Source organism: Corvus kubaryi, unplaced genomic scaffold (assembly GCF_017639235.1).
Source record: "Corvus kubaryi isolate FWS band 111438036 unplaced genomic scaffold, C.kubaryi_AGA036_p1.0 37341, whole genome shotgun sequence".
Classification (NCBI taxonomy): Eukaryota; Metazoa; Chordata; class Aves; order Passeriformes; family Corvidae; genus Corvus; species Corvus kubaryi.
In genome coordinates this window covers 500,914-519,782 of record NW_024581112.1, presented here as the reverse complement: position 1 = coordinate 519,782, position 18,869 = coordinate 500,914, and the positions used below count along the sequence as shown (strand labels likewise).

The 18,869-nt window shown below is 42.4% G+C and overlaps 1 protein-coding gene across 4 annotated transcripts; it reads left to right on the top strand.

The window, feature by feature from the left end:
* Nucleotides 1–200: 200 nt before the first annotated feature.
* LOC121666200 (transforming growth factor beta activator LRRC32-like) lies at nucleotides 201–16,855 on the top strand. Of its 4 annotated transcripts, XM_042031432.1 has the most exons (4): nucleotides 4,980–5,689; nucleotides 8,807–8,973; nucleotides 9,126–9,201; nucleotides 13,851–16,855. In XM_042031432.1, the coding sequence occupies exons 3-4, from the start codon at nucleotides 9,130–9,132 to the stop codon at nucleotides 15,789–15,791; spliced, it is 2,013 nt and encodes a 670-aa protein (XP_041887366.1). In that variant the 5' UTR covers nucleotides 4,980–5,689; nucleotides 8,807–8,973; nucleotides 9,126–9,129; the 3' UTR covers nucleotides 15,792–16,855. The 4 variants fall into 4 exon arrangements, with proteins under 4 accessions (XP_041887367.1, XP_041887365.1, XP_041887366.1 ...); XM_042031433.1 differs by lacking the exons at nucleotides 4,980–5,689; nucleotides 8,807–8,973 and adding an exon at nucleotides 201–808; XM_042031431.1 differs by lacking the exons at nucleotides 4,980–5,689; nucleotides 8,807–8,973 and adding an exon at nucleotides 201–928.
* The last annotated feature ends 2,014 nt before the right edge of the window (nucleotides 16,856–18,869 follow it).

Sequence of the window (18,869 nt, the reverse complement as noted above, 5' to 3'; positions counted from 1 at the left end):
TAGAAGGGAGCTTTGCACCCAAAGTAAAGAAAGCAAAATTCATCCCACAGCCCTTTTTAGAAAGTATTTATGTTATTACCCATTCAAGCATTAAATTGAATTTATCCTTTCCCCCAAGGGTGTGTTTGGCCATCCCACTGCAGTGCCATGGAGACGCAGCTGACCTGTTGGGACACCAAAGACGATGTGCTTGCTCTACTCCTGTATACCCTTTTCCTACGCACCTCATCCTGCATGGACTTGAAATGTAAGCTTTGTAGCCAGCTCAGTGCCCCTGATTTACCTCAGCCCCTGAGAATCTCCAGGCTGACAGCTGTGGGACAGGCACGGATGACTTGAGAGACAAGCACATGTCCCCAAAGCCTGTGGAGGGGATTTTTTGTGGTATTCACAGAATGTTTCATGTGTCAATACGAGACAAGCATAATTACCAGCTGAGAGGCTGCAGGAAATAAGCCAAGCCTGAATGAACAAAATGGAAAAGAAAAAGAAGCGCAGAGGACACACATATTTTAAAACTGTTACGGAGGTATGTATTCACATGCTCTGGGGAGCCTGGGAATATACAAGAGCTCATGACTGCAAAGGAATGAATTCAAGGACTAGTCTATGGGGAGTATTTTTTTTTCCCTGTGACTTCAAACTTCTCTCGGCGCTTGCAGAGTTTTAGTCAGCTGGCATGCAACAGAGGTACAACTTCCCCAAGGAAACTCTTCCTCGGCTTGCGCTGGAAAGGCTGCTGGGAGAGTCAGGGAAAAAAAGGCTGCAAGCAGAGACGAAACCTTCTCTTCCTCCAGCCACAGAGCAGGTATGTGGAGACGTGTGTGAACCCGGGAGCCTGCTGGAAAATTGCGCTTTCAACTGCGGGAGAGATGAGAGCTCTGGTGACTTTGAGCTGCAGCCTTTAAAACTAACACAGATGAGGAAGGTACTGTATAAATAAAATGTTCTGTGTTTATGAATAGGCTGAGGAACTGGCTAAACACGCTGTGTAGATAGCTCTATCCACCCAGTTGTATATTTAATCCATCAGGGACTTGCACTGTGTGAGTTAGATCATTTACATTAAGGAGGCACCAGTTAGTTTGTAACAATACAGTTGTCATACACTGTCTTTGTTATTATTCTCCATGTTTGCAGGAATAGAAGATGGAGAGATGATTGGTTTTTTCTTTCTTCTCAGGACTTCAGTCTATTTATGCTGTTACTGCATTATAGCCTTCTGAACCAGGAGTGCTGCAGAGATCAGCATTATACACCAATTAAATGCCACTCACCCAACTTTCCGACCCTGAATCCTAATATAGCCTTGGGCAAATCACACAGTCCCTGAGTAAAATAGGCAAAATGCTATTTGGCTCATCTGCTCTTCTTCCTATCAGTGCTGTCATTGAGCTCTCCCTGTTGGAGCATGAGGTGTGAGATGGCAGGGTTATTTTGCTGCTCTTAAGATCCTGACAGCTTGAATGTCACCTTGGGTGGATGATGATTTACAGAGGGGGGTTTGCTGCATCTGGGCTGTTATCATGAAAATGAACATTTAGACAATATTTGGAAGTAATAAAGTTTTAGAAAATCACAGTTTATATAAAAGTCACAGTAAATTTTCTAAGGCTAAGCCCAGTCGTAATTTGGATAAAAGTATTTTTGATAAAAGACAAATATGCTTCTCTTAAATAGAAGCAATAATTTGGCTCTGCACAACAGTGATAATATGGGTTTTCTACTAAGATGTAATAATTTAAACTTTAAAATAAACATATTACTCTAAAATGCTGAAATCCTCTAGTTTTCAAGAACAAAAATTTACAACCAGTCATCTCTTTTTAAAGCAGATGATTATGTCTTAGTTACTGTATCAGTGCTTGGCCTTTTACTAATACAGTGATGGATGGATTCAAGGAGGGATATCAGTATTATGTAAATCAAATCTATCAGAAATAATTTTCCTCACCTCATTTTGTCTCCTACTGGATCTTATAAAATGAGTACACCCTTTCCCAAATACCGACCACACTGTCTATAAAAAGTAATATTGCTGAATTAAAAAAATATTTTATAAACTGGTGAGAAAATATTCTGGTTTGGTTTCTGAATGTGAATTTTGTTCTCCAGGGAGAGTGTTTCATGGTTAGATAGTTTAATCTGCAAATGCCAGTACATGTCACTTTTTGCTGATGTAAGAGTTTTCACTTTCCCATCTCCCTCTGTCCCTTAGCCCATCCCCTCACTCACAAATTCTCCAGGCTTGTGGGTTTCATTCAGTTTTTATTCATTTACATTTTCTTTCCTGGAGAGATTAGGAGGACAAAAGGTGAATAAAATAGGGAACCTGGCTAAAACGTCAATAACTGGAAATGTTAATTTTTGTGGGGAAATGTTAATTTTTGTGGGGAAAGGCTGTTGGCTGAACACATGATAAAGATGCACATGGAGAGAGGACAGAAAGAGAAGGAAGGCAGCAGCTTCAAAAGACAGGAGAAAAGCCTTGCTGGGTTTACAAGAGATGGAGGAGTCTCTATTTTGATATGTGGACTTGACACCAGAAAGACTGGGGGCTGCATCTGCCTGTGAGATGCCAAGCACAGTGAAGATTGCAGGAGCAAAACAAACCCAGGAGAATCAGTTTCTGGAGATGCTGTAGAGTGTCAGGAGCTGGAGCTGTGCCTCAGCCTGTGGCTGAGGACGGCATTGACTATTTATTTTTTAATAGGGTTGATATTAATGTTGTCTCCAACTCCCTTGTGGGATGAATCACCAGGGAGCTATTCTAGCCAAAAGGGAGCAAGACTTGTCCCACTCCTGTGTTTGCAGTTCAGACCCACTTTCTAAGGCAGGAACTTGTTTCATTTACTTCTCTGGAGATTTTGATTCATAGAGCTTGACACAGGATTCAACCAAAAGCAGTGCCTTAGAAAGCAGCAGCATTGGATGGACGGACTCCAAAAGGTCTGGAGACTAAAGACACAAAATTGTCAAGACATTTTCTGGTTTCTCTGAAACCCTTGGGAACCTGCAGCAGTTTACAGACTGACTGGTGAGAGCCAGCAGCTAGGATTTGCTTTTGCTTCTTGCTCTGGGCCATGCTGGGGAAAGGATTTGGAGGAGAGGAGAGGTCTGATGAGGTGCCCCTCACTTCAGGTGACAGAGGGTGAAATTCAACTGACATTGACAGAAACTGAGTAGGAGGTGACTGCTGATACACCACTGGAAAATCAGGATTTCACAGAGTTGCAGGTGCAAACCCTTTGGCATCACTGGGATGGCACAGCCCTTGCTATTTTGTGGGCAATAAAGCTTGATTCTCCAATCTGCATGAGGGAGATGAGGCTGGCTGGGGCTCTGAGCAACCTGGGCTAGTGGAAGGTGTCCCTGCCCATGGCAGGGGGCTTGGATGATCTTCAAGGTCACTTCCAAATGTGGCCATTCTATGATTCTATGATCCAGTCTCTGACTGATGCAGGTGACATTTGCCCTGCAGACATGTCTTACCAAGCCAATACCATGCTAATGTTTCAACACCACTTTAAGGTGTAAACGGCTGGGTAGCCCAAAGCCAAAAATATTGAAAGTTTGGGAAATCAGCCAAATGTGTTGGAGGCTTTGAAACTGTTTGCTGCCAGATCCCCTTTGGGAAAGGACAAAGAAGGCAGGGATCACACTGATCTTTCCCAGTGTAGCTGGTGTCCTCCAAGAATGTGTTTTTATTGAAGCAAAGCCCTGAGCAGTAGAATCAGTGCATGCCCTTCCCTCCTGCTTTGGCATTTGTTTCTGTCCAGGCTCTTCTTTACAGTTCAGCTGGCACAGCTGCCTGGTTACTCAGTAAAACAGCTTGAGGAACAGAGCTGGCTTTTTAAAAAGCAGAACCGAAATGTCTGCTATTTTTATTCCTATAAATCCAAACTTCCTAAAGTGCTCTGAATATCCAGGTGTAGAAAAACTGTAAGCTGCCATCATCCTGGCCACTCACTGCTCTTAATTAGAGGCATGATACCTTGTACTTCAAATCAGTATTTGAGGTTTGCCTTGCAAAGGTGTCTGTGCTTTTCAAGTGCTACTGCACACTGCTGACAAGACAAACTCTAAACCCAGAGCATCCAAAAGGCATTTAAATCTCTGGATATCACAGTGGTCCCCAGTTTCAACATGAGTTTCCTTCTTACCCGAAGGGGATTGCAAATGGAGAGCTTGACTCCAGGGACCGTGCCAAAGGGATGAAGCAAAAAACAGCACTGCAAGTAAAGCTCAAGACATGACATGCTTGGGGGAAGGTGATCAAAACTAATCTGATGAGAGCCCAGTGAAGGGGAACTTGTCTGAGGTTGTGATAATCTCACTGGTGGACAATTCTCCTGAGAGCTTAATGTGTATTTTTCTGTCCATTGCACCTAATCATGCCCTCCCCTGTCACCTTGTCATAGTATTTTTATAGCTAGACAAGAAACCTGGTCTAGTTGAAAGGTGTCCCTGCTGATGGCAGGAGGGCTGGAACTAGATGAACTTTAAGGTCTTTTCCAATCCAAGCCATTCTGGGTTTCTATAATTCTGTGATTTATACCTCTAATTTCAGGATGCATTACCAAGCAAACTAAGAGCCCAGCTCTTTGGCACATTATTTCAACCATGGGAAAAGTGTGTTGTGGCAGTTCAGGCTTGTGTCTCTGGGAGAAAACAGCAGGGAAATCTATGTAGAGGAGGGTTTTCCTGAAGCAAGACTTAATTAGCAAAAGGAAATGAGGAAACCAGCTACTTCAGCTCTAGAGGGCAGCACAAAATAATAAATAAAAAGCTGAACTTGGGCAATTTGAAATCATCTTCTGCATGACAAAAGCACCCCTTTGCAGTGGGAATTCTTCCCAGCAGATCCAGTATATTCAGCACTATGTACTCACAACCAAAAATTCTGCAGCTTATCTGAAAAGGTCTTTATTGAGGCCTTTATCCCTAAATCCTGCCTCATGCTATGAAAACCCATCAAGTGTGTTGTAGCCAGCAATGGACCCCTGTTCTGACAGCAGACTGCAGTCACACTCTCATTAGTGGGATGACTGCAAAAAGAAAAAGTTATTTCTTCCAGAACAGCTTTCCAGATTCTGGGGTTTATATTTATCAGCCATGAATTTTAAACATTTAATCCTCAAGCACTGTTTCCCTAAAGATGCAGAGAGAGGTTTAGGTGCAGGAGATTACAACCCTCCAGGAATGCAACTTGCAGACACAAAACCCGAAAGTAAACACACTGTCATGCCCCACGCACACAGCCAAACAATGGCATTGCCAATAAGTTACTTATTCTCCTGAGAAAACCCACAGCCTGATCCTGACAGTTCCTTTGGCAAAAATCCCCGTTTCTCAATGCCTGCCCCAAGGAAGGGCTTCAGGATGTTGCACAGTAGCCGACTCTGTCTGGAGAACAGCGGTGGCTAGGACCCAGCAAGAGCCCGGAGAGGAGTGGAGAGGAAGACAAGCAACATAATTTAAAGCAGACACTGTCCCAAATAAGGTTATTTCCCTGAAAATGCCTTCATTCTGAAGTTATGAGTGAGCCTCTAGGTGTCTAGAATGGGTGAACATGAAGCTGAAGAATAATTGCATCGATACCAGGACTGAATTGATTTTGAAGAACTGGATATGCTTTTTAAAGAGATGATAAGCGGTGTTCGGGGATGCAAGAAACCCTTGAAACAAGGTAAATGTGAGATAGTCACTCTTTTTACCCCTGAAGGCTCTAACTTAACAGGAAAAAGTCTTGTGTGGAAAAGGATCAGACCCTGGGGAGTTTGATTTGTGTTCTGTGTGTTGTCTTGTATTTAACTTTCCTTGGCACAGGACAGCATCTCCGTTAATTGTCTAAGCAGTAACAAAAATTACATTTGGGGGAAATCTGGAAAGTTCTGCCTTTATTAGCTGCAAACAACATCTATGAAGTAGTTTCAAGATTAATATTGTGATAGAGATGGAGGCAAACATTGTTCTGATGTGGAAACTGGGAATAAATTGTTATTATTCCATGGTTTGAAATGCATCTTGGGGCAAATTACTGGTCTTCTCTGCCTTCTCTGCCTTTCCTATTTGTTAAGTGTACATGGTTAGGGTATGCTTTTTCTAGAATTATTTTACCAAATTACTGATTCTCCTTGGGGGTGGTGTTGACTGAAACCACCTGTATTTTTCAGCAGGGGTTGGCACTGGGTGGTTTTGAAGTACTGTGATGGAAAGCTGTGACTTTAAATAGGGTTCAGAGCTCAATCCTGCTCTCAGTTATGCTAGGATTTCTATCACAGCTGCCAGTGGGAGCAAACTGGCACTGATCGTGAAGCTGCTTCAACTCTGGGAAAGCCTCAAAGCAATAAAATCTCCTTTAAGTTGAGTTGTTGCCACTGCTGCTCCCAAACTGTTTTTGTAAGCTGTAGATTGAGAGATCAGGAAGGGTTTAGCGCCAGTAGACATCCTCTCTCACACCAAGGGAATGGGGCTTGTGTAAGCCCTGAACTTGGCACTGGGAGAGGGTGGGGGGATGCTGAGACCTGCCCAGAGGGTAGAATGGAGGGGAATGCACTGATGTGTCACACTAGAGGTTGCTGAGAGGGATCTAAAGGTTGTTCAAAGAAAAGCTAGGCAGGAAAAGCTCCTCAGCTGGACAGCTGAACTGAAAACTACCCTAGGAAGGGAATCTCCATGAACAAGGAGGTTGAGCTGTACCATGACAAGTCAAGACGAAGTAGCTTCAGGTTGTGGCAGGGGAGTTTTAGTTTGGATATTAGGAAAAATTTCTTCACCACAATGGTTGTTAAGCACTGACACAGGCTGCCCAGGGCAGTGGTGGAACCCCATCCCTGCAGGGACTTAGCAGACATGTGGATGTGGCACTTGGGGACATGGGATAGTGGTGGCCTTGGCAGTGCTGGGAGAATGGTTGGAGTTGAGGGTCTTAGAGGGCTTTTCCAAACTAAATGGTTCTGTGAGGACAGTCTATGTGGTCTTATGCTGGAAGAGAGCACCACATCCTTGATGAGCTTCAGGATATGACACCTTGAGGGACACCTTGGAAAGCCTTAGAAACACCTCAAGGGACAGCATCCTTGCTTATTACAGATTTGCCTTACACAGCAAACCATTACATAATTTTTTTGTGTTCAAACAAATCAATTTCCCAGCTGCTTTATAAACCTAAAATTTAGGAAGTTTCAAAGTATGTTAAGACCCTGGATTGTGTCAGGTTTATTATTTAAGAGGCAGAGACATTTTTATTGCACTGACAGTGTGACGAGGGCAGACATTGCAGAGCACATTGGCCACATGCTGTCCCTCAGGGTGGTGCCCTGTTGAGGGTCATACTCTCAGCTTAATTCATTGTGTCTGAACAGAAAGGATTTCCCTCTAAGGGCTTGGAGAAAAGCCTTGTAATCATTGGTATGTTTGTCTTTTATTGCCACCTCAGTAAACTAATACTCAAATGATAAAAATAAATTTCTCCTCCTTAGAGGAGGTTCCAACTGCTCTAAGCATGGGGAATGAAGAACAGAGGGGGACAACAGAAACATTATAGATGGTGACACCAGCAATTCCTCCTTCCATAGGATGATTTCAGCATATTTTGCAAACATTGATTCAAAGGTAGAGAATTAACATCCTTGGTCTGGTTTTAATGGGGAGGAACACACTTCTGATCCCATTACTGAGACCTGTTCTTTCCCCTTGGGGTCACAAATCATCATCCATCACTAGGGTTTTTTTGTGAAATGGAAGGAATATGCAAACTGTACACAGAATAGCTGTGGTCTAATCCTCCCCAGTTTCTCTATTCCTAATACACAGCTCTGTTCTCTGGTTGGGAAGGGGAGAAACAGGCAGATTCCCATCAGGAGCTTGGCATTGCTGTTCAGTGATTGTCAGTGCTGTCAAGGGCCATCAGCTGCATCCATCAAAGTGACTAAGCAGAGGGACCTCCATCAGCTGGGAATGATCCCATCTCTTTGTTTCCAGCTTTTCCATGCTCTGTGGCTGGAAGCCACTGAGCAACAGTACATTGATGCCAGTGACTTGTGCATGGGATTGGGGTTGCATTTGGAGCTGTTTGAAGCAGGAACACTTGCCCTTGGCTTTGGTTCCCTTTTTCCCCCATTGTCTAGTGACAGGCCTCCCAGTGCTGTTTGCTCCTTTTGCAATTCTCTGCTCTTTTATGGAGTGCTTTCCAAACAGTTAAACTCTTATGAATTCTCTGTTTCACCCAAATCCATTCTGTTTTATATGTCTCTTTGTAAGGCAACTGTCCTTGTCCATGGCAGGGGGATTGCACCAGATGACTTTTAAAAGTCTTTTCCAACCCAAGCCTGAGAAAATTCAAGAAGCATTTGGACACTCTTGGGGTCAGGATGTGACTCTTGGGGGTGGTGCTGTGCAGGACCAGGAGTTAGACTCAATGATCTTTGTGGGTTCCTTCCAACTTTACATATTCTGTGATTCTGTGGAACATATGGTTCTATGATGTCCTGTCAAATGTGTTTAAAAAACTGTCTGTACCTGGAAAATGAAAAATCTCTGTCCATTCCTTAAGCTGTTTGCATTAACTTAACGAGGATATACACGTAAAATGTCTTTGACACTCTGGGATAAGAGGAGTAGAAAATGTTGTGGATGGAAATGAAAACTGTTCCCACTTCTGGTTGTTTCTGAGTGGCACCCATTTGCTTTGCTCAGGACATGGCACCCCAAAACTTCAGCCCAGTTGAAAGCGTCTGAGCTGTGTCTATGGGGAGTGTGGTGATAACTTGGTCTCAGTAGTTTTCTTTCTCCATGATGCCAGACACCCTGCCCAGCTTGAACATCTGGACTCCGTTGAGTGTCCTGGATATCATTTAGGCAGCAGCTGAAATCACACTGGGGAAACCCCATGAAGTGCTTTGGACTTTCCTTTCAAGTCCTCATATAAATCTCTTCCCACCAGGCTGAAACGGATGCAAAGCTACACAGGTGGGTCATTAGTGCTGTATGCTCAGAGGTGGCTTAATTTATTGCTTTGCTTCTGTCCTTCTTCATGTTAGATGATGACCTTCTGCCAGCTTTTGCATGTGTTGACCACTGTGTCCCATATAAAATCTAACCATAATTATTTTTACCTGCAGAGCCATGAAACTGTACATCATTTTCTTCCTGGCGGTGGTGAACTATCAACCCTCAGAGGGGACATCCTGTGAAATGGTAAGGCTGTGTCTGTACTTAGGCCCCTTGAGATCCCGAATGAGGTTGAGACCCCCTTGTTACAAGCATTGCACAAGCAGCTACAGTCTCTGAGAAGGGAAACCCCCAGAAGAAGGCTCCCTGTGATGGCAGAGGTGGGATTTGCAGGATGAGGGGATGCTTAACAGTCTGTCGTCAGGCTGTGTCCTTGTTATAATGACAACACACAAAGGGCAGGAGGGGGTGCAAAGAAGGGTAATTAGCTTTTTTTCTAAGGAGGACCTGGTTAAAAGAAATTTGATTTATTTCCCTAAGTTTGTACAGAGTTTCTGTGGCTAAGACAGAAAAAGAACTTAGACTTAAAATCAACTCTTTTATATCAGTTGTTCTTTGTGCTTTAATTAAGGCATCTTCTGTGAAATACTTCTATATCAGCTCTTTTGTAATAACAAGTGAACTGACCTCCTCTGACCTGATGCAGAATTTCTGTCAGGGGAGTTGTACCTGACTTCTGCTGAAGGGAAGAGAAATGATGAAGACTCTTGCTCCAGTACAAAATCTGCTCCTTGAATTTTTGCAAGCACCTGGTACAATATTATAAATGATATTCACAGCTGAACTTTCTCCCTTCCCTCTCCAAGTGCTTCTGACTGCACCAGGATGTTTAAAAATACTTTTTTCCCCCTTGAACATTGAAGTTGTTCAACACAAATCCTCAAGAATTTCCAAAATAGGGAAAAAATTATTTGCTAGATGTACACATCTCCCTTGTGGGACTCATTCCATTCCTGCCCACCCTGCCATATTGCTACACTTCCTGAATTCCAGAGAAATTAAGACCTAGTGTATATATAAAAAGATCTTGGGAAGGTGACTGGGTAGCTCAGTTCCTTGGCTGGAGAGGGAACACTGATGAAGCCACTGTAAACAGAACAGCCTGGGTCCCGTGTCATAGTCACATGAAGGCTGGGTGAGGCACGCAATAATCCAAGCAGTTTCATCCCATTTCTTGATGGGTCACAGACCAGGCTGATTGCTGAGAAGTAAACACACACTTGTTTGCTTCCGGTTTGCTCCACTGTAAACTTCTTTCATCACGCCAACACAACTACGCTGGGATAAAATCAGCCCTGACAAAAACACGCTGCAGTCAGGGGCCAGGATACTCACCTGGTGTAAATCAACAGCTCAGCATTGCTAATGTCCATGCTGATTGCCTTCCTTCACTGGGCATTTGGTGTGGATCCAAACACAGCTTAAAGAAAGAAGGAGCTACTGGATTAGCTGATTAGCTGTCCATTGATAGTCCTACATTACATCACAGCCTCACTGTTTTATACTGTACTTTCCCTGTGGTCGCACCTTTAGAATAACAGAGGCTCAGAAGTGGAAACTTTAATCCCAAATCTCATGGAAGAGGTTCACAGTCAGAAACCTTTTGAGGCTGCTTTCTGAGTCACCACAGGTGCTTCTGTTGCTGAATTAAACCCTCATAGAAAAGATTTTAGGAAGTAAGCAGTCCCTACCAGACCCCTGACATGGGGGTGAACTGCACTGATTAATCCTGTTACGACACATCTATCAGTTTGTGAGACAACAAGGAACAGATCAAATAGGCCATTCTTCCTAACTCACATCGTTTTCCAAGTATAGGCAAAGCTTCAACTATAGCATATTTTACCTCCCAAAGAAAGGTGATTTTGCTAATTCGTGTTAATTGGCAAAGGAGGAGATTTCAAATAATTTATAGAAGGGAAAGGATCTTAGGAAATCCTATTTTACCTTTGCCTTGAGGTGATGCAATGACAGATGCATAACCAGATGTCATAGGTCAGCTGATGTGTGGTACCCAGGCAAAATGCTGAGGTTTGATTGTGTTTGACAGCTAAGCCTCTACCTGGGCAGCTCTTCTAAGAATGGTCAGGGACACTGTGCAAGTACGGGTCAGTGCCAAGTGGCTCCAGCCCAGATTCTTGATTCAATTTTTCACGAATTGATAAAGGAGAACTCAAGGGTGGGCTTGAGTCCAACTCCTTTGTGTAGGGCTCTTACTAAGGTGGGTGACAACTTCCACCCAGTGCTGAGCAGTGAAGAACTGGAGTCAGAAACCAAATGATGCCCAGCTTTTGAACTGTCGGGTCATTTATTTTGCTAGCATCTTAATGGGACCAAATGGTCCTCACCCTCCAGTACTTCTTGACAATGGACTTGAAACACACTGGTGGCAGCACTTGCCGAGATGATGAAGTCAGAACATGAGACTAACAAAAACCTCTTTTCCAGTCGCAGGCTACTAACCCATTGGACTAAGGGGTGAGAGGAGAGGAGATACACCAAACAGATGCTGTTTGCTCCATCCCACTGAGACACGCTTCATCTTTTTTCCTACTCCTGATGAGAAAGAAGTTCATGCATTTGAGCCTTGGGGGAGAAAAGATGGTGCAGAAGAGACAAGATAAGAAATTTAATGAGGATCAAAATAGTCAGTGAAAAGGAATGAAAGTTTTAAAAGAAAAACGAGAGGGGAAATGTTATAGGAACAAATGGCAGACAGTGGGAGGTATAGAGTTTATTACTCCCTTTTATCACTGGGAATGTTCTGTGGATGGAGATTAAAAGCCAAATCATGCATGGTGAGTGGTGGCTGACCTCTCCCCCATCAACTTCAATGCAAAGCAGATTGTTGGCATTGATAGGAGTTGCATCAAGATTTTGCTAAGACTCTAGGTGCCCAGGGGCAATGGAGAGTGCTCAGCACTTGCTGGGATCTGGCTGAAAGTGTGAGAAGAAACCTGGCATCTGCCTTAGGAGGCAAAGCAGTTTCTGCTTTTTCACTCTGGATTTTTGTATCCTCCTGGCTTCTTCCTCTTCCAAAAATGAGTAAGAAGATGTTTCCTGCTCTGCTATTCATGCTTCGGAAATAAGGCCAACTCTGGGCATAATTTAACTCCAAATGAGAAAGTGTACAGTGACTTTGCAGGAAAGAAATATTGTCAGGGAGAAGCCAGGAAATTTCCTTTATTTTGCCTAATTTTTTTTTTTTTTTTTTTTTAGCTGAGGGAGATTTGAGTGAGTTGGAGGGAAAAGAGGAAGGGGTTTAGGTTCTAATAGTCAATTTACTTGGGATCTTTGGGAAAAATGTGTCATGGATAGCACTGTGGAGCAGCTTGTGTACATCTACAGTTTGGATGAGCACTTGCACTTCTCTGGCACATTCTTATGTGGTCTCCAGAACCCAGAGGATGCAAAAGAGATTCACAAAATGCTGACTAGTGCCCCACTTCTCCTAAACAGATCTGCCACTTCATTCACCTCAAAGTTCATATAAAACAGATGGGATTTAATTTTTTTGACATTTAATATTTTCTTGATGTCTGAAAAGCTTTGCGTCATGGAATCTGGATTCTGCTTCTCTAGAGAGGTTAAGATTCAACTCACTTTCTTTCATTCATTCTTTTGTTCTTTCATCTTTCATTCTTTCTTTTGTTCTTTCTTTTTTATCTACCTTTCATTCGTTCTTTCATTCTTTTGTTCTTTTGTTCTTTCTATGACCCAGACACCCAAATACATTAATAACAAGAGTTTTCCTCCGGTAAATTAAATGCCGCCTAAGCCTTTCACGTTCCATTTCCTCCTGCTGTATGTTCTCCTTAACAACAAAATAGAACCTGATGGTTATGTAAGGATGATCGTGTTCATGTTTCCAGTGTTCCTTATGAACACCCACACCAATTTTTGCTCTGGACACAGAACTCAGTCCTAGCTGCAATTAACAGCTGCAACTGTTAACAGATGCATCCAGGAGATGGATTTGACTTTGATGCTTGTTTTTTTTTTCTCTACCCTGCTGCTGAGAATTAGGCTGAAAAGGCCTGACCCTCACTGCACATCACATCTTTTTCCCTCTCAAAAACTGAATTTACATAATTTGTGTTTTCAGTGTTGTATCACAGGCGTCTTGTGTGAGTGGTTTCATAAGGCATGCTCCCCATGCAAGTAGAAGGGAACTGTTGCCTTAGGAAAAGGATAAACATGGAAGATAAAAGCAGAATGAGTTTGGAGATTGGCATCAGAAATGTCTCAGTTGTTGAATGACCCCTTTGGTTAAAGCTGCCTTACTTAACTAAGCCATAGCTAAGGGAAGGCATATTTGAGCATGTGACTATGAAGGAGAGACAGGATTTGTGCTACAGGATCCTTATAGGTTTTTATACCTCCTTACTCTGGAACTCATCTTGCCAACAGAATGAAGCTCTTCCAAGTATTGCTTACTACTGCAAGTAGAGTCTGCAATATCTAATACAGTGATGAAAGTGAGAAAATTAAACATCAGCATAAAAGTGAGGAAATGGTGCTTGATTGCAGAGAAACTTGGGACTGTCCAAATGAGTCCAGGAGGAAGGTACAAACCCGAGAACTTTTAGTAGTTGTCACATGCAGATAAAACTCTACTATTCGAAGTCAGAAATCTCTTTAAAATGAAATGAGTGCTGTTAGCTGCAAAGAAGCTAATTGGGATTGTTGCTCTTGCTGTCTGAATGCTCAGAAAAAGTAATCAGTGCTTCAGAAGAAGCATCTGCCTGGATGCTGAATGTTACTTTTCTTACATTTAATGCAAAGATGTTTTACATTTGTCATGTGACAACTCCTTTTCTCTCTTTTTCTGGCAGGCAAACTCTCAGGCATTTTGCCACAACAAAAACCTCCACCAAATCCCTCATGAGCTCCATCCAAATGTAAACAAAATAGATCTGTCTGGAAATTTGATTCAAAGCATTCCTGAAATGTCATTATCGTTTTACACTTCCCTTCAGTGTCTGGACTTAAGCTCTAACCAGATAAGTTTCATCACGCCTGGAGTCTTTGCACACATGACGAGTTTGCTGGAAATAAATTTAGCCAACAATCACTTATATGAGCTTGCTCAAAATGGCACAGAGGGGATTGGACTCCTACCCAAGGTGGAAATACTGGACTTGTCCCACAACAGTCTGTACAATGGGATGGCTGAGTATTTCATTAAAGAAGCTCCAGCACTGCAGTATCTTTCCTTGGCAGACAACAGTATTATAATGGTATCACAAAAGATGTTTTGGGGATCTCCCAACCTTGTGGAGGTAGATCTTCAGAGCAACATCATCATGGAAATAGAAGAAGGTGCTTTTGAGACTCTAGTGAGCCTGTCCAAACTCAATCTCTCAAAGAATTCAATTACTTGCATCTCTGATTTTAACCTCAGGCAGCTGGAGATACTTGACCTTAGCAGGAACAGCATTGAGACCTTCCACACCACAAAATCAGATGATGAATATAGCTTAAGGTGTTTGGATCTGAGTGAAAACAAACTGTTTCACTTCCCAGTGTTCCCTCAGGTAAATAAGCTGGTAACTCTGAATTTATCAAAGAATTTAATCCAACTCACTGCTGAATCCCCTCATAATAAAATGGACTCCGTGGAAAATGAATGGCTAAATGCTTCTTTCCATCTTCGTGATCAGAAGCAAAGTAGAAACAAAAGTTTTCTGTATTTATCCCAGCTTGTATATTTAGACTTAAGTTATAATGAAATCAAATCCATTCCAGATGAGTTCTTTGAATCAATGTTGTCCCTTCGTACCCTTAATCTCAGTAAAAACTGTCTTCAGGCATTTGTAGTAAGTTATGACAGTGCATTGATCTCTTTAACTGTCCTTGACTTGAGCTACAATGCTTTGCAGAACCTTCTCCTTGATGCTGGTGCATTGTCAAATTTGAAGGATCTTTATATTCAAAACAACTATCTTCAAACCCTGCAGTTTGACATCTTCTCAAATCTTCCTAGCCTCAGACTGCTTAATCTACAGAGCAATAATATCAGCCTTTGCAGCATGTACTCAGGATTAGCTAAGCAAAGACTTGCTGGAGAGGAAAGTGGTTGTATATCATTTGTTGATTCTCCTACTCTTCAGTACTTGTATCTAGCTGACAACATGCTGAACATCCTACCAGCATACAGCTTCTACAAGACTTCTCTGGTTGTCTTGGACCTCTCCATGAACCCTGGACTGAAAATAGAACTTAAAGCATTATCAGGTCTGGAAAAGTCTCTGGAATGTTTGTATTTACATGGTAATAGCCTGATAGATTTAAATATTGACTTGCCTTGTTTTAGTCGTCTTAAACATTTAAACCTCTCTGAAAATCAGCTGAACTGGCTGCCTAAGTGGGGTAGTGACTCTCCACTAGAAGTTCTGGACCTACGGAACAATAGGTTCAGTACATTACAGAACAGCAATATTTTAGCATTAGAAAATTCACTTAAAAACTTGTATCTCACCGGGAACCCACTCAACTGTTGTGGAAACATCTGGCTTTCATCAATGATCCAGAACAAAAATGTTCAGATCCCCAATGTGGAGCATTTAATGTGCCATCACACTCAGAATTTTGGATACCAGGATGAAATGCACATCAGGAACATCAGACCAGAAGACTGTGAAAAAGAGGATCTGAAGAAAATCAATTTCCTTATCATATTAACATTTGTGTTGGTTTTATCTGTGATCATCGTTGGTGTGGGGTCATTTTTTTGTTTCCGCAGGCAAAACTTCAGCCATCAGTTTAAAGCATAGGAACACAAAATGCCTTGGAAACTGAAGAAATCAGGTGCTACACTGACAGTGTGTAGAAATGAAGGGTAAAATTCTCATTTTTGATTTTCGTCTATGGATTTTAAATGCTTCTGAAGTGCCCCTGACTTGCACCATTGGTCTGGGTTGTGGGGACTGAAAGATGAATTTGCCAGGTTTTGCAGATCCATGGTTTAACTCAAAGAGGAGAAATTTGACCCTTGTGTGCAATATATATTTAACTGAGTTTAATGTGAAGAAAGTAATCTCTGGGGTGAAGGCTTTTTTAAAAAAAATCCTGGAGCATGAACTTCAACCAGCTAACATTGAACCAAAATGTTTATATTTCTAAGAAAATGTGTTGGGAAATCACTGCATATGGTTGCATTTCAATGCAGAAGAATAATATATCTATTTTTAAGGGTCATGGGAGGTTAGACTGCAAAAAGGTGTTTTGAAGATACCAGTGTGAAATGATGCATAGGGAACACAGTCCTGGGGCATTATTTGGATCTGTCTTTCTACTGTCTTTCCCCAAAATTATATTATTGTCTAGAGGATGTGCTGCAGGAATAGTTCTGTAGATCCTCATTCTGTGCTGGGCCTAACATGACTAGCCTGTTGCGTTGCTAGAAGTTGTCACTGACAAATGTTATGTCCTGTACTCTCACAGAAAATTCACTCTTTTGAAGGGAACATGATGGTGGGAGCCTGACCTGCTAACAGGGTTCAGTGACTTTGAAAAGGAACTATATCAGGTCTTCTGTTAATGCCAGGAACTGTCCATTCAGGCACATAAGAGAAATAGAGGTCAAACTGAAACCTGTCCAGGTAAATAACTCAGAGTCAAATTGCTGCTCAGTTTCCATTTCTTCCAGCTAGTGAATGTCAAAATTACCACACTACAAAAAAGGTGTATAATTATATTTTTTAAGCAGTTATATATGAAACTGGCTGGTGGTTTTCATTGTGGAATTTTGTACAATAAAAACACCTTTGAATTTTGTAAAAAGCACAAGGCTGTGGATATATTAAAGCACCAGCTTGGAATGCTCCACAGATTAAAAGAAATGTCTTCCTGTTTTTCTATGGTGTTCAGACTTCACCTTAGACCTTTACCTTGTGGTCCTGAAGCAGGGACAGCTGCTCCATGTTTTAGAGTACAACCAGTGGAGAATAAGGAGATGTACTGGAGATGTAGGGAAGACTTTGAAACAGGTTGCCCAGAAATGTTGTGGCTGCCCCATCCCTGGAAGTGTTCAAGGCCAGATTGGATGGGGCTTGGAGCAATCTGGTCTAGCAGAAGGTGTCCCTGCCCAGGGCAGGGGATTGGAACAAGATGATCTTTAAGGTCCCTTCCAAACCAAACCATTTTGTGATTTCTGTGATGCTATGAATTTGAGCAAACCATCAGCAGCAATAGGGCCTGATCTAACATCTATGAAAGCCAATGCTACCCTTTGGCTCAAGCCCTTAATCTTGTAGGAGAAGGCTTGCACAAACAGCAATCCAAGGGATAAATTGGAAGCTCAATGCTGGAGATGGTGAACTTCTCCTTTGGTGTGAAAGAAAGCCAAGCTGTGTGCCCAGATACTGATTTGCCACACACTGAGTTCATGGCTTTTATGTCTAGCATGGCGAGACTATTTCTCCTTCTGTGAGAGGCAGTATTAGCTTGGCTGCCATGACTAGAATTAGTTAATAACCTGATGACAGAGCCAAACCTATTTAATTAATGGTTTTAATACTGCTTTTGCTTTGCTCTACCAAAAGGAAGTGCTTGTTAGTACTAAACATCTGGGACTAATTAGACTTCCATTGACTTCCCTGGGAGCAGAAACAGTTTTTTTGAGGACCAAGTCTCAGAAGTAAAGTGCAGCATGGCTCATTTGGATTTTTCTGTTAGCAGCATAAGCAACCAAATAGTGATATGAGCCTGCTTCAGCCAGTTCTTTTACTCTGGATGAGATGAGAAGCATGAGGGGAAGAAAATATGAATAAATTTACAAAGAGAGGGAAAACAGGGGAAAATGGGAGCTCTACATTACATTGTTCAAAATTATTCAAAATGGGGGTATGTAAATCTCAGCCCCACCTCTTGCCTCTCCTGCGTGTTACTGTGCCTGCAACAAGCCCAAATGCTAAAGTACCTGATCCTACATCAAAGGTAGCCATTGCTCAGACATTACACATCTTTTCACCAGTCAGGCCTATTGTCCTAGTAGGTTGGTGTCATGGTTTAACAAAGCAGAATAATAACCCTATCCCAGGGGAACCAGGACAGTAGGCATGATACAGGCTCTTTTGACTGTTAGAGCATTTGGGATTTATGCAGTCAGTGCAAACTCTGTTTTCTTTAAGTTGCCACATGCAACAATTGTCTTCCTTTCTGTGATACCTGAAGAAGCCACCTAAAAACAGAGACTAGACAGGAGTAAGGAAATAAACGTAGGTATTTATTTGAAAGACCTTCAAAGGTACCCCCTGGAGAGCCAGAGGCTACTGCCAAAAATGGACCCCAAGATGGACGACAGGTCACGAGGTCTTCACACTTTTATAGGTTTGGTTCATTTGTGTATCAGGGTTAATTCTCCAATTAAAGTTTCAGTTAATGATGCAGTTTCCCTAAGCTCACCCCCCTCTTAAGATACTGTTTTACACATTTTGGGCCTAGGATGGTCTGAGTGTCCTTGAAGAGCAGGCATGGAGAGGCTTTGTTAGGTCCACCTAGCACGAGAGAGCAGAAGTTAACAGGCTACAAGAAACTTCAGAGTTACACACTAGGCAGTATAGGATTTGAAAAATATGAAAGTTAAAACCTAAGGCATCATCTGCAGCTGTTTGCACGAGACAGGACAATAGAAACACATAATCCTAAACTGGTTTGGGTTGGAAAGCACCTTAAAGACCATCTCATTTCAACTCCCATGCCACGAGGAGTGATGCCACTTACTAAACCAGGTTACTCAGGGACCCATCCAACCTGCCCTTGAACACCTCCAGGCACGGGGCAGCCACAGCTTCTCTGGGCAACCTCACAACCAAGAATTTATTCCTAACACAATCTAGACCTCCCCTCCT

What these genes read in the sequence shown, in the direction of transcription:
- LOC121666200 (XM_042031430.1), top strand. Translation starts at nt 5,667, where the DNA reads ATGCAAGAAACCCTTGAAACAAG. An exon ending in CAAGAAACCCTTGAAACAAG is followed by an intron (nt 5,690 to 9,125) that starts GTAAATGTGAGA and finishes TTTTACCTGCAG; the next exon opens with AGCCATGAAACTGTACATCA. An exon ending in AGGGGACATCCTGTGAAATG is followed by an intron (nt 9,202 to 13,850) that starts GTAAGGCTGTGT and finishes TTTTTCTGGCAG; the next exon opens with GCAAACTCTCAGGCATTTTG.